At 36.9% G+C, this 23190-nt stretch overlaps 1 protein-coding gene across 2 annotated transcripts in view; it reads right to left on the reverse strand.

The window, feature by feature from the left end:
• Positions 1-1192: 1192 nt before the first annotated feature.
• INPP5F (inositol polyphosphate-5-phosphatase F) overlaps positions 1193-23190 on the reverse strand; it is a 101085-nt gene continuing 79087 nt past the window's right edge. For both annotated transcript variants that reach the window (XM_038409560.2, XM_043519217.1), the window contains 8 exons: positions 20152-20280; positions 16799-16916; positions 15693-15891; positions 14334-14405; positions 14092-14165; positions 10532-10660; positions 9639-9726; positions 1193-3935 (listed from right to left, as the gene is read on the reverse strand). In XM_038409560.2, the coding sequence (XP_038265488.1) occupies positions 2786-3935; positions 9639-9726; positions 10532-10660; positions 14092-14165; positions 14334-14405; positions 15693-15891; positions 16799-16916; positions 20152-20280 (1959 nt within the window). In that variant the 3' untranslated portion in view covers positions 1193-2785. The remainder of the gene's footprint in view (positions 3936-9638; positions 9727-10531; positions 10661-14091; positions 14166-14333; positions 14406-15692; positions 15892-16798; positions 16917-20151; positions 20281-23190) is intronic.

Consider the following 23190-nt stretch of genomic DNA (forward strand, 5'->3'; position numbering starts at 1 on the left):
ATGCTTCTGAGAGAAAAACACATTCCTTCTAAGCTAGCCAAGAAATAAGTTGTTCTGATGTTTTCCAGTCAAGAATAACAAGTCTTCACACAAAGGCTTAATACAATCAGTTTCGTTATGACCAGCTCAAGTATTTCACAATATCTACATATACCATGTAATCAAACAAACTCCTCTTGAATTCTCTGCTCAGAGATGACACAGCTTTAGACCACTGAACATGATGCAAGTCTGAAATGAAGTGCAGCTGGCAGCGCTCTGAGGATAAGTTTGTACAACATCTAGACCCTATCTTCCCAGTAATGCTGTTCGTTCAGAGCTCTTCATCTGAAACTCCCTGAGCTTTAAAGTGGCTTGCCAGGGTCACTAGAGGATTCCTGCTGTGTAGCTGACTAACATTCTTTAAGTTGCATGATGTAACCAGTTATTACTGTTTGCACAAAGCACTTTGAAGCATTAAGTTGTGAATAATATACACGTCTTCTAAAAGAGGAAAACCCTGATGAACAGCTCCTCTGTGTCTCACTCCTTCCCCCACTCTCCCAAACTCTAAATATGCTTCTGCTCTGTCTGCATTCTTTATACACAAGCATCAGAAGTTACTGATCCCTCCAAATTTCCCAAGCTTATTCTGTCTACTATGGGTGGCAATGCTTTGTCTCTTACCACACACATTAAACACACTTAGTTGTTATAGGGTGTGTCACTATATTTGTAAATTCGTTCCTCCTTCACTTTGTACCAAGGCCATAGCACGGCATCCTGCACTCCTTTCATTGCCTTAAGTATGTGATTTTTTCAAATGTTGCAGGAAAATTTAGGACCTTCCCAGGCAGAGTAAGTGATGATTCATGGTCTGACCTGTATAACATAGGCTAGAGAATAGCATCTAGTTACTCCTGTGTTGAGCCTAGTAACTTGTTTGGCTCAGGCATATTTTCAAGGAGATGGAGAATCCATCACTCCCCTTGGTGGAGGAATTAGGGTTTTTTAGACATCTTACTGAAAGCACTTATAGGACTGAAACCTGGGAGCCAAAGAGTGGACAGTACCGCTCAGGAAAAGGAGATTAAAAGGAGGCATAAAACACTGCCTTCCCTGACTCTGGGCTAAATTGGTAAGATGGCTCCTTTGGTTTGAAACTTGAACTGAAGTCCAATATCCCTTCAAATATGAAGAACCAGAAAGCCTCTTTGGGTTCTTTATTTTTTTTTTTAATTAAAATATTTCTCATGTTCATCCCTCACCTTAAAATACAATGTATTTTATTTTTAAATATAGTCACAAATGTATATAGACACTCCACAAAACAAACCGCATTACTGTAATAAAACATAAATAACAAAACTGAAATTGTTTATCAAAGTCCAGACAGACAATCGGGTTTAGTTGATAATTACTTTGGTTACACTAGAGAGGTTCTAAGATACCTTACTACCATCATGACACTTGTTAATTGCTTAGAACACCACATGTGATCTATCTACAGTATATGTACTAAAACACAGAGGCACTGGCTCTATAATAGTGGTGGTTATAGTTATGAACCACTGTATAGCAAGATCCTGCTTTATGCTATAGTTTCTATAGATGACATCCTACAACAGAACAGTGCTGGAAGGCCAATTCTGGGGGAAAAAAAAATCAAGAATCTAAAGATCTAATTCCTTACACACACATTTATTGGTACTCAGTTCCCTGCACAAATATAAGTTCAGCCTCATCCATGCAAATATCACAAAGGTTGAGTTGGTTTAAACTAAATGAACTGTTTTGATACATGTTACTATAATCTGAGTTTAAAAAATCGCCAGACTAACCTCATGAACAAGTACACTTTCCTTCTATGGTTTGCTGGCTTAATCACTTGCTGCTTTTGGCTAGAGGACAGTTAAAATTTCTAATCAAACGAACAGATCATCAGGATGTCTCCTGATACACTAAGCAATTATTTCTGGATGTAGAGTACCTTGTTTGTTTTACCTTATTATAGGGGACAAAGAAATTATAGAGCAGTGTGTTTAGTAGAACAGAATGGGGAACAGTATAGCTTTAACACCAGCAAGATAATTAAGAGAACATTAGTTCCCATTGGTTTTACAAAAAAAAAAACCCACAAACTTTAAGCTGCACTTCAGGCAATTAGATATTATAGATTTTTGCAACCTGTCTTATCCTTTAATTGAGGTAGGACAGACAAGAGTGGTGGTAGGGAAGAGTCTAAACTTCCAGTTAATGTAATGATATGTATAGCAAAATTTATCAGTTTCCATTGCAAAGACACCATTTCTTGAGGAATGTGTCTAGAACTTCAATGGAAACCACACAAAAAAGATTAAGTAAAAAAAAACTAGTTCAAAAATAAATAGAATAAATGTAATTTGTCAGTAAAATATGTTGCTGGTGCAGTGCAAGAGTAGTAAGGTAACAAAAGAAGTGCAGTACCAGCCCCTTTTACTATGAATATTCTACACAAATCAGAAGACCTATAAAATTTGTCTCAAAAAGATAACTGTGCAACTGATTTAAAATAAACAGCATGTTTACTAAATACCAGTGTATAGGCTACCTGTTCAGTATGGTATGTCTTTCTATCATCTCAGCTGCTTGAAGGAATTCTAAAACCTATTCAGAATCAAAATCAACTTGCATCAAAAACACTTCCTGTAAACATTATTGGTATTTTATCCCAATGTTCAGTGGCAATTCATGTTACATAGATCTTCCAGTATGAATTTTTAAGAATATGTACAAGCCACAACAAGAGTACTTTCTAAGTTAGCAACTAAATCTGAATTATTCGGGTCTGGCACTGTGTAAACATTTCTATCAGTTCATTTTGTGGGACATCATTTACAGCCTCTGGTTCTGCTGGGCTCTTCTGCACCTTTGCCACTGCAAAGTTTATCCCTTGGCTCAATCCAGCTTGCGTAATATTAGCAACTTGGACCATAGAACTGCGGATCTTAGCAAAGGGGGAGACTGCTCTGCTGCCATTACTGTCAGCTGGAGAAGGAGTCATGTGAAGTCCCGTCTCAACTTCAAGAATACTGGATGCAGATCCTGGGCTCTTATGAGATCTACTGGAGTAAATCTCCTTAACAGCTAAGAACTGAGAACCTGACTCAGAAAATGATACATCCAGTTTAGATGGTCTTGAAGGGATGTCTCTGTTTGTTTCTGACCAGGTTTCTGTTTTCTGAGAAGCACTGTTGCTGGTTTGATCTCCTCTTTGGCAGGATTGTTGAGGAGCAGTCTCTGCCATTGAAGCATCTGTCATCTTGTTCTGAGCGTCTTGTACAAATCTGTGGCAGTATGCATCGATAGGTTTAATGAACTCCATCGCCACACTATCAGCAAAAGAACTTCCCTGCATAGATCTGTCTTCACACTCAGGCCTGTTAGCCTGGGTGACATGGATCTCTGAAGGAATGTGAATGCTAATGTTGATGTCAGTGCTGTTTATAGACTGGGACCGACTACCCAGTCGAGGAGCTGAAGCAATGATACCACAGCTGGGCAAAACATAGTCTATCTGTCCCACATTCTCTAAAGAGCCAGTTAACTGATGGTCCTCATCGGATTTAGAATTTGTAAAGAAGTCATCGGAATGAAAAGAGTCATTATCTGATATTTCAATATCTGATTCAGCACAGACTTTTGTATCTGCCATTGGATTTTCCAAGGTTTCAAGGCTACTGTCTGATTTCCAAAGATTAACTTTCAGGTTGGGTTTTAAAAAATTGACTTTCATTTCAGGCTTGGTAAAATTCCCTAACTTGCGAAGATTGCCAATGTTAACATTGGATTTGGTTTGTTTGACTTTCTGATTAAGAGATGAAAACTTGCTCATTAAGAAATTCTTGCCTTGAGCCAGGGAGCCTCTATTCTGGGATCTAATGCCAATGATGTCCTCATGAGGTTTACTGCTCTTCCTGAAAAATTAAAGAAAATAATGTCTTCTCTTGTTCAGTTAATCAAGCAGTTACACTTCTAAATCACAAGTTTCACAATATCCCAGTTAATATTGTTTTAATATTTTAACAGATACAGATACAAGCAAATGAAATTTTTTAGAACCATTACAAGAGAATGACCAGTGAGATTATGAACTGTTCATTTAGTATTACCTGACCAAACCAAAAAACCTTAAGATTTGAAAGTCATTGTTTTTCCTGTTGATCTTTAAATAACTGGGATTAATCAAGGAAAAAAAAGGAAAAACTGTTGTATGAAATAGCAAACATTTACTGAAGAGACTAAATTTACCCAAGACTATTTAAATAAATTATTACAGGCAAGTTTATGACCACAGATTGAAATCAGTACCTAGACTTCTGTTCATGACAGAATGACATCACATCTATGACACTCTAAATGTAAGAAACAGAACAATATTCATAAAGTTTGCTGCTTTAGCAAACAGTACACAAACAACAATATTACCAGGAGGGGAAGGTACAGGAGAAAATAACAGATAGTAATAATAGGTGAATGGGTGATCTCTCTCCCTGGCAATGTATGATTGTTTTATAGGATATATGGAAAAGTCCCACTTGATGGGAGACCCTAGATTCTTCAACTGTCAGGTTTTTTTCCCCTAAATCTAGCCTAAATTTTCTTCTTAGTTTTACTCTATCCTCTTTACATCTATATTTATTACCAAATAATTTTCCTCCTTAGTGTTAACGCCTTTCAGATATTTGCAGACATTTTGCAAATTATTCATATTTATTTCTGAGTTTATGTTAATCTCTTCTGTCCTTGATTACTTTTTATTCTTTTCTAAACTTCCAGTCTGATGGGCCAATATCTTTATGGTAATGAGATTTCTGGAACTAAATGAAACATTCCAAATGCAGCTTAACCAATGCTACAGAACAGGATTATTACTTTCCTGAAAAAGGGGGGGGGGGGCTCTTTTTTGAGCCAATTTCACATTGAAAACTCCAATCTAATTAGTTGTCCATTATCACTCCTTGTTCTCCTTCAGCATTACTGTTTTCTTGTTTTCTTTCTATTGAGCATGTTACAGATAGTTTCAATCTTTCCAACCACCCAAATGACTTCGCTTGCATTTTTTCCAGGAAAATCTCTTATTTTCTATTCATGTTCATACTTTCTAGGTCCTTTTCTTATTTCTCTGTCCTCGTTAGTACTTGCACTTCCCTCCAATTTATCCTCATCAGCAAGGTTCATTATAGACTACTTACTATTCCTCTAGATTTTAAGGAAAATGTTAAATGCAACCAGTCTTACTACTGATCTCTGTGGTACCCAAGCAGACATGCTCCCTCCCTTGCTCAATATGTTACCATCTACCATCACCTTTTACTTAGGACCATTTAAGCTTTTTCTTTCATTCTTCTGTTTCAGAAGTACTAGCGTCTGCTGTGCCTTAATTTGCAAATCCTTTAGAATTCTTCACCTTCTTGTACTCTGGTGGATATGGAGTCTCTAAATCACCGTGATCTGCTTTCATGGAATACAATATGCATACACTCCTGTGGTTTGGGTACCCATTCCTGCCTGAGTGGAAAGTAGCTTGTAGTCACTTGTTCAGGCTTCTCTGATATTCATCCAAATCCAATCAGTTTCTCTCTATGTCGCCTTCTCTACTCTTTGGATCACACCATTATTTTCTACATAACTTTGGAAGTTTGCTGTCGTTGCCTGTTTGCATTTCTTTGAAACCCCACTGATATCTGATAATTAAAATCTCCTATGATTACAGTATTCTGCAGCTTATAAACACTGAATTGAGCTAGGAAGCCTTCTCTTCCTATACTGGTGGTATATAAACAAATGTCTACATAGGTTTCCTCTTTGCTATTCACTCCTTGTAGCCTTAAGGAGGGAATTTCTCTATCACACCCTCAGCAGGTTGCAACTCCAACATTAAAAAAAAAAAGTTGGAGTACCCACCACTCTAGAAGTCAATGCAAGTGGTGTGTGCTCAGAACCTCTAAAATAAGGTAACTGAAATAGCACAAGCCATCCATCTTCCTTCTACTCTGAAGTAGATAATTACAGAATAACCTGTCCATAGGCAAGTGTCGTCTTCACTCCTTAAGCACAAGACTGACTTACACCTGAAGCATGAGGGTGCATATCCCTTCCAAAAATTATACTAAGTATTGACATTTCAGATATGAGAATCTCAATAAGCTTCTTGTTTCCATCATACTGTTCTTGATGAGAAAAATCTAGTTCTTAAAGATCAGTAAATATGTAGAGCTACATGGAAATTTTTCAACTGAGAAAAGAGTAAAAACACAATAGTACAGAAGATAAGTGTTTCATTATATGGGTTATGACACCTCAAGAACAACTTCCATTTACAAGTATCCTTCAACTATTTACCTTACGAATAAAGATGGCAATACAAGACTTACAAACTAGTAAAGAAAAAACAGATTGGTGAGAGATATTGACACATCTGGTTTAGAGATCAATTCTATACAAACACCAAAAATATTGGCCATTTGGACTTCTGTATCTCATCAATGCCAAGTGAAAATCTCCTGAAATAAGATTATCTGAAGTCTATTAAATGCAGGCCTTGTCTGCAACGAACCTGAATTCTGACCTCGGAAAACACTGCCTCTTCTATAGTGGGTATTTTCATCCCATATTCAGTCTCTAACCTTTGTGAAGAAACTCTAGTGAAATATCGTCTGTGAGCAGCTGATATGAAACCTCATAGTATTTTTCCAGAGCATAATAAGGATTTTTAAATACTCGAGTTCAAAACATTTTTTAAACTTATTCACTACATTCCCCTTCCCAATTTTACCATCCCATCCATTTTGCAGCATATAAATGTAGGGTACCCTTAATAAAATCTTCAGTTCATACATTTAAAGTGGTTTACAATTAATTTGAAAAATGGTATTTGTCTTCACCTGTGGCAATTCTCAACCTGAAATCTCACCCCTCTTTGGGACAGTTTGTAGTCATTTCTACAGCAATCAATGCTGATGTAGCATACCAAGGCTGCATCACCAGATGACAAGAAAGCAATAAATGAGGATGAACTTTTAAAAACAGGAAGATCTGTATTAAAAATCCTAAAAGTAATCAAGAAAACTTAACAAAAATATCTAAATTATTCCATCAATCATCAACTGCTCTGAAATACACACCGCATAGGCACTTCTTGAGGGCTCTATTCATTTTCTTCCATAGGCAAGATATTGTTCCCTTGCAAAATCTCTACCTTCTAGATGTCTTTTCTTGTTGATCCAAGGGAACCTCAATAATCTGTCTATGGGCTTTTGTGCCCCCCAATTTCAATTATTGTTTGCTTTTAATATTTCAGACGATCCTTTGTCTTTTCATAATAACTATGATTTACAAGGACTGTTTTTGTTCCACTACAGCTAAAACTTTAAACACACACACAAGACATTCAAAGCTTATGGGTTTGATAAGAACAAACTCTGACAAATGTTGCAAGACAGAGATAAAGACAAGGTTATGTAATGAAAGTATTACATAGGTGCAAGAGAAACAGTTACAGTTCCTGTGAAAATAGTCTTGAATTTTCTGATTTGTGCTTTTAAAATATCTTCCATCAAGTTAAAACCAAAGTTAATCACTTGCATTTAACTTCTTAATGGTTCTAGGTCTTCTGTAAAATCAACTTTTTCCAAATAAAAATCACTAATTTAACTACATTTGATGTCACATCACTGCCTTCACTAAGCTTGCGTGTATACTGGCTTCATTATGTATCTGCACATTCTAATACCATTTACCACAACTATGTTTGTTGTGGGTATCAAGCAATGCAGAATCAACAGCCTAGAGCAATTAGCCATATTTCAGAGATAGAGAGCCACTTTTCCATTGTTTGTTGGGTATACAGTTTGTTGCTTTTCTAATGAGTTATGTTTTAAGTTTATTTTGCTAGGCCTTCAGAGGCATGGACTTTCCTAGAAATAAATTTAAAATTCATCCTATCCAACAATCAATTATAAAACAAAGCTGTTTATCTTGTTTAGTTTGGCTGTTTTAATACAATATCCATATCCATTCTTGAGTATTATGCCAATATACAGTAAACTTATCTAAGACTTTTTTGTATGATGAAACTAGAGTCCTATCATTAATTATTTTTGACAGTTCTTTCATAGATAGGAGACTGTGAATTATAACCTCTGTGTACTTGCCCTTAACATGTTTTGGGGCGGTGAGATTAGATACATGAATCTTCTAGACACCAGAAAATGTCAGACACCAGAAAAAAAAAAATCAAACTGACAGAGCACTTAAATGATAGTTTAGGGTCCAATAGCACATGCACAAAAATCATTCACCTTGAAGAAGTACTAAAGTTGATTTTAAGAGTCCATTCTCTCTCTCACAATAGCATTTTTAATAAATTCTATCAGAGTAAGCATAAATTGTTTGTTTATCAGATTAAACTTCTAAATTCAGCTCAATTTTACAGCAGTTTTTCAATCAATATAGCAACATACATATGCTGACAGTCTAGCTTCACACATACACCTTTCTCCTCATTCCTGCAGAGTAGCTTCTGGAAGGTTTCAACAGATTATAGCTTTCTCCCAGGAGTTGCATGCAGAACACAGTGTGGCAATGTTTTCTTCCCACGACATTTATTGCTCTTCAAGATTTCAACTTAAATTGTCAGATACAAAATGGTGTCTAATGGTAATGTGCCACGTTTTTTAAAAAAATAGACAGGAATATAGCATTCAATGCCCCCCATATGCCTTAGAGTATTTCAGCATGTCACCTTAAGGTACCTTCAAAGCTTTTTTAGTTTGTGAAGTCCAGTCCCTTGCCATCAATGAGAGATGTCCCATCAGTCTGTTGAGGTGTGGTAGGACTCTTCCTCAACCCACACTGAGTAGTTCCATAAAGGTTACCTTTAATATTATCTTCTGTTTTGTAGCATATAAAATACTGAACACATTTCAAAACCACTGAATATTAGGAGAGGAACAGAACCATGCCCGCCTTACTCTATGCAGTTTTCCTACTCTACTACCGACAAGAGAGCATTAAAATAAGAGAGAAGTCAAATTATGTTTTAATACACGTTGCAAAATACTACTTATTTTTAGGTGTGGAAGGAACAAACAGCATGGCACCAGCTTCAAGAGGGGCTTTCATTTTAAAGACAGCCTATACGAACACAGTACACACGTGTTCAAACATAAGATAACAAAGGACACCTGAAATCAACACACTGTCTTATATTCAAATAGTGTCCTTAAAAGAAAAGCAGTTGCCATTTTGGAAGACCTTGTGTAGCAAGGATTCATGGCTCCCAAGATGGTCTCACTTTTAAAGTGATAGTGCTATATGCATGTGTACATACAAGGCCAGATCCTTAGTCCACTGGAATCACTGGAAGTCTTTCCATTGACTTTGATGGGCTTTGATCAGTCCCATACACTAACAGACAGGGAGAAACTATTTTAAATTCTATCCTTAGATAAATGTTTACAGACGTAGGTGCTGAAAGCAGTACAGAAATCAGGTCATTCTTAGCACAGTTGCTGTGAGAATCCCATGCAGAAATAACTTGGTGTCTCTAAAAGGAGTTATTTAAATTGTGGCTTGAAGATTCAGAGCAATAAAAAAAAAAAAAGCACACCACTCACCTGTCCAGCTTTTTCTCAATAATGGACACATCTAATCCCATAGCTTGCTTCGTGATTTGCAGCATCTCTGCAATACACTGAAGGGTGTCTGAAATCCAGTTAGCAGACTGTCAGATTCCCCTAAATATAAACTTTTTAAAATCCCACATTTTAGCAAATCTAATTTTAGAGGCTGTTTGTCAATTAATTAAACGTGTTAAATCTTTATTTTTTTAAATTTATACCCCAAAAGTTGTGATTTCCTGATGTAAAGCTCAAAGTGGGAGTAGACTATCCTCTTCCCTTCCCATGTCCTGGTACTGATGGGTTAGAAAAACATTCAGAAAGGAATTTTTACTGTAACTACTCAATTTGGGGAGAGAGAAGGAAGGAGAGAAAGTATAGGGATTAGACTGATAGAATGATATTTATTTTAATTCTCATTGAGATCAAATTTGGAGGTCTGGGTAGGAAGTAAGATTTTCTACTGATAAGTGTTCTGTTAACCAAGTTAAACAAAATACCAAAGACTTTAGTCATGGATTACACTGACTTAATCCATACTCATCAGCATCAGTGACTTTGTCTAACATTCATCCTACCCTAAACATGAATAGCAGAACAAACTCAGACAGCCAGTGTGCAGACCCTAGAAGGAAAATTGCTGTTTTAAGCTAACCAAATCTGAATTTACCCTGTCATTTTTTAGTAAGTTAGGTGGCATCACAATTTAATATCCACACAGTGAGCCACTGTAAGACACATTCTCTTTCCCCCTGTAAAATGGGAATATAATTAAACTTACCCTCCTTTGTAAAGTGGTCTGAGCTCGATAGATTAAAAGGGTTATATAAAAGATAAGCGTTAGTATATTGAAAATGATCATGTGTTACTGCAAAATGTATATTTGTTACCTTTTCCATCTTCTTCAGGGTTGCGCACCACAGCTCTGAGAGTATGAAAATATCCACTTGTTTCATTGTATTTATAATGCAACCTCATACAAGAGAACTTGGGCTTTCCAAAAAGGGTGGGTTCAGGACCTGAGAAATAAGCCAGACATCCACATTTTTGGGAGGGTGAGGAGTGTTTTCATGAAATAGTGGAACAAATATTGCAAAATTGTCAGCATATATAATAAATATCCATTAGCTACTCTATCTCTGGGGTATAAAGAGGAGAATTTGGTTCTACAATAAACAACTTCTAAAACATCTGTGCAAATCTCTATAGAAAACCTGCTACTTTTTCATCATTCTACCATAAAAATTATTCCAGATAATATCTTCACCTAAAACCAAATTCTCTTCTTACTGCTGCTCTATCTCTAGGACAAATACTAGCGAGAATGAAAAGGAAGAGAAAGAAACTTAACCCTATCCCAAGTCACTCAGCAGAAACAAGCACTTTAAGAATATAAGTCTCTGGTTCCAGTAAGAATGTAAGAAATTTTAACGTATTGCATTGTGGTTCATCAACACTAAACCCTGCCTTTGAAAAGATGTGGCTAAAACAAAGCCATTTTATCCAGAGTTCTAATTAAACCTTGCAAATACTGAGTCTCAACCCAAACCATCTCACTCTGCAGATCCACATTTTACAATAGGCTCTGGAAAAAGTTCTTTGAGATGTGCATATTATATGATCCTGTGAAAGCTCACAGAAATTACAGTATATGCTCATATAAAGAATGGAAACTCAACAGAAACTAACATCCTCATGAAGAATGAGATTGCTGGCCAGGTCACTGGTACAAAAGAACGTTCATATATCTCCTTCACATCATATATCTGCCTCCACACTGAAGATGAAGTGATAAAATGACAATAAGAAAAAGAGCACAATAGAGGACTTAAATAAACAAGGTGACTGAATCTATCCTACTACACAATGCCTCCTGATTTCATTCTCTCCAGGGGAACTCAATATAAAAAGACTTTCCTTTTCAATACTTGAGAACCTCAGCAACTATGGTGAAAATACAAACACTTAGGCTAGTGGCATCCATAACTAGAAACTCTGGATTCCCTCCTTTAGACATTACTTCCTTTAGCAGCCAACTAAATTCTCATATAACTGTTTACTTGGCGTTCTAATCTGGCTAACTCTTAACTAGAGACAGGGATTACATTTTCAGACAACAATGAAAAGATGAATTGATAATATGTTTGGAGTTCAAAAATAGATTCTTTTCTATGGAGCACAGTTTTGGAAGATGTCCAGTTGTGAGCAGTCCCAACTAATTACAATGAATGCATTTAAAGAGTTTCTACCATTTTGAAAGAAAACTAAAATTATTTTAACAATATTCCCTGTTTAAGTAGAAGGAATCTCTCTTGAACTGTTAAAAGAAAAGGAGTACTTGTGGCACCTTAGAGACTAACAAATTTATTAGAGCATAAGTTTTCGTGAGCTACAGTTCACTTCATTGGATTGTTGAAATCTTTCAAAACAGAAGAGACTTTTTGAAAAGCAACCATTGTATCTCTGCTATTTACCACAGGCTTTATGAAAGAAAGAATACAAGAGTACAAACATGAATCTGAAAACTATGCAGAAAGGCATCTAATCAAGCAGTCCTCTCAAAACAGGCCATGACACCTTTGAAACTTTTCAGCATGTGATGCAACTGACCACAGAATATATTTTGTTTTTGATTTGGTTCAGACATCTAATTGCTGTAATAACTTGACAAAATTAAGCCAATACTTAAATTTGTTTCAACAAAGTTTCTTTAAAAACCATGTACTCAAAAATTATTCCCTTTCTACTATGCATTATTATGTGAGCTAACTGGAAATGGAGATAGGAATACCCTGGAATTGACCATTATTGTAAACTCGGAGGAATCTGAAATGTGTTCTCAGAGAATACTGGGTATGGAACATAGAGGTTATGATCTGAAACCCTGACCAGCACTGGAGACATTGCTATTTTCCTTTTCAAATAGTACTGCAAGTAACCTGACAGAATCCAAGGTGGGCAAAGGGAAGAAAAAAAAAAAACTACTTAATGCATGCTCAGTCTGGTTATACACCACCAGCGAGACAGCAAACTTCTGCTAGAGTCCTAACTACATGAAAGTTTTTAAAACCATCTGACAGATATTGCAACTGCATGCATTATCTGTGGGGACCATTTTGTGTTAAGCATATTAATGGTTTATGCAACACTGTGGAACAGGGATTACAGAATCATAAAAACGGAGGGCCAGAAGGAACCTCAAGAGTTCATCTAGTTCAGGCCCCTGCACTCAAGGCAAGACTAAGTAATAAGACCATTCCTAACAGGTGTTTGTCCAACCTGTTCTTAAAATCCTCTATTGATGGAGATTGTATTCCAGGAGAAGCCTATTCCAGAGCTTAACTATCCTTATAATTAGATTTTTTTCCCTATTATCTAACCTAGATCTCCCTTGCTGCAGATTAAGCCCATTACTTCTTGTTCTATCTTCAACAGACATGGAGAACAATTGATCACAATCTTCTTTACAAGTTTCAGAGTAGCAGCCCTTAACATATCTGAAGACTGTTATTAAGTAGCCTCTCAGTTTTCTTTTCTCAAGTCTAAACACGTCCAGTTTTTTTTAACCTTTCCTCATAAGTCTTGTTTTCTAAACATCTTATTTTTGTTGCCTTCCTCTGGACTCTCTTTTCAAACTTGTCCACACCTTTCCTAAAGTGGGGTGCCCAGAACTGGACACAGTACTCCAGCAAAGGCCTCACCAAAGCTGAATGGAGCGAAACAATTACCTCCTGTGTCCAACATACAACATTCCAATCAATAATCTCCAAAATGTAGTTCACAACTGCATCACACTGCAAACTCATTCACTTTGTGATCTACAACAACCCCCAGATCCATTTCAGCTGTATTACCACCTCGCTAGTTATTCCTATTTGTAGCTGTGCATTTGATTTTTCCTTCCTAAGTGAAGTACTTTGCGCTTGTCATTATTGAATTTCATCTAGTTAATTTCAGATCAATTCTCCAGATTTGTCCAGATCATTTTGAATTCTAATCCTGTCCTCTAAAGTGTTTGCAACCCCATCCAGCTTGGTGTTTCCAAAAATTTTATAAGCATACTCTCCACTCCATTATCCAAGACATTAATGTGAAACTGGCTTGTTAGGGACATCACTGTGAAGGCAGGGAGTTGTGCAGCCTTAAAACCCCCAAATCAGAAGGGAGCAAGACAAGGGCCCCTACCCAGAGACAAGTGATGAATGGATACCCGACTGGGCACTTCTGGAGAGGACCACAGGAAGGAGTGGCCGGGGGGGGAGGAGGGGAAAATATATAGATGCAATTACCCTGAAACTGTGACTCCCATCTATAGATACCTACTGTACAGTGAGGAAATAGCCTTTGTACTCATAGCATAGTTTGGCAACAAGTGTGGAACACTACTTAAGATAGTACCTTCAAGGAACAGGGATAGCATGTGATGAAGTGTAGTGTCATTCAATCTTACCTATTTCTATTTTCTCCAAGGCTTCAAGGCTTAGTCTTTGATATTGATTTACTTTGTCAACTTCATCATCATAACTAGACAGAGAAAACAGTCAATGTGCAAAGTTGGATATCTATTTACTCATAGCTAAAAAACAATTATTGTGTAGCACAAAGCTGTCAAAAGTATGTCTGCATATAAATAGGATATGTTTATTAACAGAATACAGCACCTGAAGAATGAAGTAAAAAACAGCGACTTACTACGCCACATAGTAGGAAGAGTTCGAAAGCAGCAATAGAACATCCACATCTTTGTGAGTAGCATCAATGAGGCTACAAAACAAGTAGGCAAATATACACAATTGTTTAGTGATACAGCTGCAACTGATAGGCATTTTGCAGACATTATGTTTTAGACAGAAAAAGACGATCACAATACCAAAATAAAAAAGGAATTCAAGTAATTATAACTGTGAATGGTCTAGATTTAATTACTGCATAATGTGTTGTGTGTTTATATCTGTCCATGTTACAGTTTTCAAGAAAGATACAACAGCACAATGCAAATATAATTTTGAAGAGCAAAATTTCCTGTGAGGTATATAAATAAAGCGCATCAACACCACCAAGCCAAATTTGCCTGGCTGAAGCTACAAATGACGTTGGGTAGGATCATGCAACTGGGCTTGGGGAAGAGGCAATGTTCATTCCCACCTGAAGGTGCTGGACATTTCTAAGGATTGATAAAGGGATATGAAGCTTTCACCTTGAGGTCAGCCATAAGTCATGTACACATTTATTGTTAGACTGCTGTTTCTTGGTTGTTTTTTGAAACAAAACTATGACAGTCCGAAGTTAATTTCTTTTGTAGACTCAGCTCAGTTCCTAGGGGATCATTATTTACAGGGGGAAAAAAAAGTTTCATAATTGAATTGACTCTTCCCTGACAGTCTCAGAGGCTAAAGGTTAACCTGGCAGGAGAGACAACCACTGTTTTATCTTTATAGGTCATCTCACCTGAACGAGTTTGAGGCACATTAGAAGTCTGCACTCTTATTGCCCCTGTGTGCCCGCTCTGTGGTTAACAAGAGGACACCGGGCTTTCACAAATCTTAAATTCACTTAATCAGATATGGCTCCATTACACTGCAAGTTATAGGTATGCAGCATACCTCAGCTTGAAAGCAATGAGGGTAACATACCTACTCTCAATGTCCACAAATGGCTGAGAAGTCTCTTTATGGTACTCGCCACACTTAAAAGTCGAAGAAACTAAGAATGGCTGCATGGCCAGGTGACGTCTCCCAGAACTAGTTATATTATGCACCCATTTTTAGGGTACTTAAGAGAATACATTTAAGAAATCTTCACCACATTAATCCTCTCCTGCATTCAGTACAAATCACATTTTAAAGTGATTTGTAGGATACACATTACCCAAAGACAGTCACTTTCTGTAAAAGTCTTCATTTGCAACATGCTTAGAGTATGGATGTATCAACTATCAAAGCTATAAATACATTTAAGTAATTTAACCGGTTTTATCTAATAATTGTGAAAGACTCCATGTTGGCAGATGACCAAAAGAAAATCAATCAATTGTAATCTTGTTCTACACACCTTGGGTCACAATCAATAAGTGCCCATCCACCATGGAATTTTTCATCATCTGGTAAGAGTAGTTTCATGTAACTTTGCAATAGCTGGCTGATCAGTTCCTGATGGCTTCTCAGTGTCTCCTTGTGCAGTGCTTCATGTTCTTTCTCTTTTGTAAATATGGAATAAAGATCCTCAGTCACAGGGATACCTTGCATCAAATCTAGACAGCAAATATAGTAGATAAATATAAGGAACTGACAAATATAAGTGAGATCAATAATTAGGGCGATACATACAGAAGCAGTCTCTCAACACCTCAGTGTACGGCTTTGAATAAGCTTTATGCTCCAAAATTTGGGGGTCTACAATACAGTAGAACCCTTATTTTACAAGCTAATTGGGGACTGAGAAGTTCATAATTTTAAGAAGTTCATAAAGTTGAACATCTTAAAATTACAGGAAGCAGGGTGTATGACACTTTCTTCTTGTCCTCCAAACCACAAAGTGATTTCCAATGTACTGAAGGCATCAGAATGTGAAGGGATATTGATTTGTTCTTTATAGACATCACTTAAGTTATGTCATTTCCCCCCCCCCACTGAAAAAACTGATTTGTATAACTGGTTGTTCGTAAGATTGATATGTATTAAAAAATCGAGGTTATACTGTATTGTGGATTTGAAGAACTGTCACTCAACATCTCCTAAATATATCCTTGTCTTAATATTATACAATGAAGTATCAACAAGACTATTTTGCTCAGAAAAATTTAGCTATAACCATTTCTTAAAAAACAAATAATTACTAGAAACAGTTTCCAAGAAGAAAGTTTTTTCTAATTATATTGTATGAATAAGATAAATGGATAAAGTCGAACTGTTGGCACATCTTAAGTTACCAAGACAAAATGAGGTTATGGCCATATAATCCTACTGAGTGAACAGGCATCTACTACAATGCACTTAAGCCATGTTGCATAAAGTGTAAGTCACACACAGACTGTGGCAACATATATTTGCTTACCCTTTTGAAAGCATGAGTCACAAGACAAGATATTTTCCACAAACATTCACAAAAGGTAGACAAACAATAATTCAGCTGAAAATATATTGATACTTTCCCCTTACCTATGACTGCTTGCCTATAAGCATCCCTGAAGCGATTCAAGTAGTATCTATTTGCAGAATTGACTCCATCTTTCATTACTCCTGCCAGTTTCCTTTCGCCAGTTCTTGTGAAGTCACCCTGTTACACAGAAACACTCCTTTGAACACTTAATTAGCCAAAGTGTGTGGCATTTAAACCACCCTCTCAGTTCTCAAAAAGTCGTTTTGGAGGTTAGTGTACATACTGCATAACTCAATGAGTGAAATTTCAGGGAATTAAATTTAAGTTGCTATTCTGCATATACAAAATAAAGATATATTAAGAATAATAGAACGAGTATTTACATTACCTGCGAAACATAAAAACAGATTTACAAATATAGTTCAAGGAATCTTTGAATCTGGAGAACCTTAAAAAATGCTGTTGACAACCTGGTCCATAGCATTTTAACATAAATTACACCTACCAAGAAATCATTTCTATCAATTCATAGAATAAATGTCTCAGAGACATAAGTTCAAAGTAAAATGAATCAAGGTCATACTTAGATTGCATGGATTGTACATGCACAGCAATAAGAGAGACTAAAGAAAAATCAATAGTCTGAATATTTATCAAAAAGAAAAGGAGTACTTGTGGCACCTTAGAGACTAACATTTATTTGAGCATAAGCTTTCATGAGCTACAGCTCACTTCATCGGATGCATTCAGTGGAAAATACAGTGGGGAGATTTATATACACGCACAGAGAACATGAAACAATGGGTATTACCATACCCACTGTAAGGACAGTGATCACTTAAGATGAGCTATTACCAGCAGGTAGGGAGGGTGGGGGGAAGGAAGAAAACCTTGTGGTAATGATCAAGGTGGGCCATTTCCAGCAGTTGACAAGAACATCTGAGGAACAGTGGGGGGGAGGAACAACATGGGGAAATAGTTTTACTTTGTGTAATGACCCATCCACTCCCAGTCTCTATTCAAGCCTAAGTTAATTGTATTCAGTTTGCAAATTAATTCCAATTCAGCAGTCTCTCGTTGGAGTCTGGTTTTGAAGCTTTTTTTTGTTAAAGAATAGCCACTCAGGTCTGTAATCAAATCTACAACCTATTCTGAAGGACGACCCATCACTCTCACAGATCTTGGGAGACAGGCCAGTCCTTGCTTACAGACAGCCCCCCAACCTGAAGCAAATATTCACCAGCAACCACACACCACACAACAGAACCCCTAACCCAGGAACCTGTCCTTGCAACAAAGCCCGTTGCCAACTCTGTCCACATATCTATTCAGGGGACACCATCATAGGGCCTAATCACATCAGCCACACTATCAGAGGCTCGTTCACCTGCGCATCTACCAATGTGATATATGCCGTTATGTGCCAGCAATGCCCCTCTGCCACGTACATTGTTCAAACTGGACAGTCTCTTCGTAAATGAATGAATGGACACAAATCAGACATCAAGAATTATAACATTCAAAAACCAGTCGGAGAACACTTCAATCTCTTTGATCACTCGATTACAGACCTAAAGGTGGCAATTCTTGTGGCAATTTGTTAGTCTCTAAGGTGCCACAAGTACTCCTTTTCTTTTTGCGAATACAGACTAACACGTCTACTACTCTGAAACCTGAATATTTATCCTCTCTCTTAATATTAGAATAGGTCACGTAGGATTTTTTTTTAATTAAAATCAATAAAGGCATCACTATTCTTCAGACTTGTTTGACGTGCATCACTCTCCATCACTCGAAATTTTTAAGAACAGGTTACACAAACACCTGTCAGGGATGGTCTAGATAATACTTAGTCCTCCCATGAGTGAAGGGGACTGGACTAGATGACCTCTCGAGGTCCCTTCCAGTCCTATGATTCTAGGATTCTTTTTTGTGGCATTGCAAAGGAGGCTTAGAATCTTTTGGCTTCTATTGTTAATTTGAGCCAAGCACCATGCACAGAGGGACAATAAGCTCCCTTTAAGTCAGTCATCTACATCCAAATAGCTGCCCTCATAACCATGATCCTCAGTAAGCAGTCGACTTATCTAGGCACAGTAGGGCCTGCAGCATCAGGAATCAAAATTCTTTAGAGCAAAGAGTTTTGCCAGTGTCACTCCTAGATCTTACTTCATGAGAGGATCCTAGCAGAAAATTGCCCCGATATTCAGAGCTGCTGGGCACCCACAAAGCCAACAGGAACTATTGGTGTGCAGCACCTCTGAAAATCAGGTCTGTTATCTTTAAAGAAAAATATGGTTCAAGAGTATTTAATTTTTAGGACCCTAAGAAATATATCCATTGGAAGATTGCTCAAGTTGGTTTCTAGGTGAATAACTTGACTGTCAAAATACAAGCATCTTTGTGTAAACTAACTGAAAACAAACCAATCTTTGTGCTTCAATCTAGTTGCTTGACAAGCACAAATTAAAGATATGATGGAGGGAAAAAAACAAAATCAATAGTTTATTCAATGAAGTGCTACAAAGTGCTGTAGCAGACAAAAACCATTCCTACCCTGAGGAGCGTACAATTACAAAAGATTGTCTAACAGTGCAATCTGCTGACAACATACAGGCCCCGCAACACCAAGGGCTGGGAGCACAGGAAAGATTTCACTGGTGTTTGAAAGCAATTTGTTTTAGCTCCTTAATGATCCCTTGTAAAAATAAATGGAGCAGCCTCTACCAGAGGAAAGGGTCACAGCTGTGAGAAGTACAGAACCCTCAATTCTAGTCTTGGCAGGTAAAAAGCATTTAAAGTTCACCTACAACATTAAAAAACAAATACTTGTATGGATTATTTTTCCATTTTTTAATGATAGCTTGTTGATTCTTCTCACAGTAGCTAAAAAGGAAGACTATCATCTGCTATCTACCAAATTCTTCAACACATGTTTTGAAATACTATGTATGTATTCTGCTGAAATACTCAAAAGGTTGTTAAAAAAGATCTCCAGTTTCAATATTAATTCAATTCTTACACTTTTCTTCTCTTTAAAACAGAGTCAAGTTATTTAACACCAACAGTGTTATGTACTGAAGAATGCTGGCAACTTAGGCAAAACTAGACATTCACTCCTTGGGTCCAAGAAGTGTTTATCCAATTGTCTAATGTCATTCTTTAGAAATCCCCCAAGAGTCCACAGGTCTCTACAAATTGTACAGAAGGAATCAAACTTCAGCTGATTTTACTGTGTCATCTTTTAAAAGCAATAAACTAAATGACTCCTACTGCATATTGCATAATAATTCACATCACAAAACTTAACAAGGTACTCATTATACTATGTTTTTGTTTGGCTGGTTTGGAGAAGGGTTATTTTTTGGGGTTTGTTTTTTTTTTATTTGTGTGTTGTTTTTTTTGTTTTTACCTTTAAAGCTGCTGTTCCAGCATACTGTCTGCTTATGGAATCTCCATTGTTTGCCCACATTATCTGGTAGATTCTGTTGCATTTGATTGGCAAAGGCTGTTCTGGTGGCATCACACCCAATTTTTTCAGCTGAAATTTGACACATTTATTAGTGGATAAGTTCAAAGTGACATTCATTCTTAAACTATATAAATTCAATAAAGAAAAAGGTAATATGATACATATCATTTTAGTAATAACACCATTTACTACATTTTCTTAGTTATTTCATTTTACAAATCAGAACAAAGAATCATTAGGTTATACTGTAAAAACAAACCAACATACTAAATTTTTAGGATTTATCCTTAAATATTTGAAGATATCAAATATTCATTTATTTAGTTTCAGTGTCTTCAAAGGTGACATTTCTTTGAGCACAAAAAACTATCAGATTTATTTTTTAGTGATCTAAGCAGAGAAAACTCCTAATTTTTACCCCTATCAGCCAGCCACAAGTCATGTTTTTGTTTTTCCTCCTCTGAGCATGCCATGAGGCAAGCCAAAAGGCACAAAGGAGAAAGACCACCCTCTATATAGACGTCTTACACTGAACCAAAGGAACAGCTGACTGGAATACTGCTAACCCAATGGAATTAGCAGGTGCCACATGGAAAAGAAATGCATTTGTTGAGCAATGTGGAAGCTACTGCCCTAGCATTAATGAGAAAGTAAGGAACTAGAAAAGCAAAAAAAAACAAAGAAGCAAGCTTTAAGATTTCAAGCTAGTTGCTTAAAGATGGTCTCAGAGAGGAGCTGTTTTTCAGCCCAGTACCCATTAAGCTAGCTCTGGTACTGGTGAGGATTTTGTTTTAGGCCATTTTCTGACATTTTGAAGAAAAGAATAGTTACTCACTTACTCGTAACTTGTTCTTTGAGATGCATGCATATGTCCATTACACTCTGTGTGCGTATGTCTTGTGCACTAGCGTCAGAGTTTTCCCTAGTGATACCCACAGGCCACTGATGCCTGAGCCTTAAGCTCCTCATGCTTGAAGACGAGTACAAGATGTGGAAATGCCCTGTCCTTCCTTCAGTTCCTTCACACCAGACCCCATGTTGGGGAAGGAGGGTGAGTTATGTAATAGACATATGCAACACACCTCAAAAAGAGCAATTGTTACAAAATTCAGTCTTTCTTCTTTGAATAATGGCATATATCCATTACACTAGGGGACTGCCAAGCAGTTTCCAATGGAAGTGGGGCTAAGCGTCTTATCAGAAGAGGAACCGATTTCCCTACATTGCTGCAGTAAAGGAAGCTTGTAATCATGTAATGTCTAGACTATGAACCACGTTGCTGCTCTGCAAATGTCCATAATCGGGACATTACTCTCAAATGCTGTGGCAGCTTTATCTGAAGGGAGGCTTTAACTCAGGTACCAACCTGACTGTTTTACATTAGCAAGACTGCTAGGAAAAACCAAAATCGTGACAAATCCAAGGAGAAGGTATGGCAGGCTGTACAGCCGTATACTGTTTAATTAGCTACAGGGTGTTAAACTGTTGTAACAAGGGAAGAAGAAATAACTGATGAGTCAACATTTTCAAATCTGGATGTCTGAAGTTGTGTTCCTAAATCCATGTTTGAAATAGAAGTGGCCTTATTTCGAAGTGCTTTGGGCACTCCTCATTCCCATTTATTAGCCTGATCAGTGCTACCTCTTTCTTTTTTCAAATAGTTTTTAATATTCTGTTGAATAAAAATTGGTGTCACTGTCAGGTTAGAACAGTTTCATATTACAACCTGTAAGTGTACAAACTAGTGGCAAAATTTTGTTTCAGTTTTAAAATTAAACTTCACAGCACACAAGCCACACAAAACTGACAACTGAAAAGCAGTCAGTCTTCAGAGGCGACATACAGCTGAACTGAGGGAAACTAATGAATAACAATCCCAGATATAGTATTCACTAATTAGTTATTACTGCCATGAGTTTAAACATTTAAGACCACTAATTATACATCTGGGTTCCAAGATTAATCAATGCGCTGAAATTTAAGCATCAGAATAGATAAAAATCTGACTTGCAAAACCTCAAACACTCCCACTCCACCCAAAATCTTAAAAACATGGACATAAGAAGTTAAGGAGAAAGATTTGCACATTTCTTTTCCATCTGCATAATTGCTTACAACATCAGTAACATATTCCACGAGAATTTCACTTTCATCTCCAACAGATACCAAAAACATTACTGTATCCCTATTTTGTCAAATTTGTACTCTAATGCAAACCTTAACATTGATCTCATATTTTTATATCAGACATTCCATGCCTTTGAAAAGTTATTCTGCCTTAACACTCCCTCCCTCTATCAATTCAGTTTTCATCAAACCACTGTGAACAATTCAAATAGCACTCAAAGTTCATATTCTGTGTTTTGGTTTCTGCCATTTCATTGAGAGTTTTACAAAATAAAAAAGCTTAAAGCTCCTGTTATACATTTAATTCTAATGCAACCTTAGCTATGGCTTTCCAATGAGCTTCACTGGGTTAAATCACAAGTGTGACTTTTTACTTTAGACTATTTTCTTACAGTCTAAACGCTAAAACATCATTTGTTGACAAGAATAGAATTTGTATTAAAAACTCTTTATTGATTTGAGAAGTGTTATCAAATTTCCAGCATAAAGACAATGAGTCATATGCTCCTGGGAAATGTGACACGTTTACAGGCAACTAGAGTTCTCCGAATACCGTGCTTCTGCGGATCTGTATTGTAGGAGTCATACTGTGCTTAACAACCGTAGAACAATTCTAAAGTAGATTAACTTTAGAATTGTTAATCTATTTTGGGGTGGGACAGGGGGAACAGTCTCACAGATCTACCGTTCTAATGTCATTGCAGAAGGCCCCACTCCATAACTCAATCTCAATCAGTAGTCTACACTGCAATTAGACACCCACAGTTGGCTCATGCCAGCTGACTTGGGCTCTTGCGGCTCGAACTAACGGACTGTTTAATTGCAGTGTAGATGTTAGGCTGCAGCCCTAGT

Source organism: Dermochelys coriacea, chromosome 7 (assembly GCF_009764565.3).
Source record: "Dermochelys coriacea isolate rDerCor1 chromosome 7, rDerCor1.pri.v4, whole genome shotgun sequence".
NCBI lineage: Eukaryota > Metazoa > Chordata > Testudines > Dermochelyidae > Dermochelys > Dermochelys coriacea.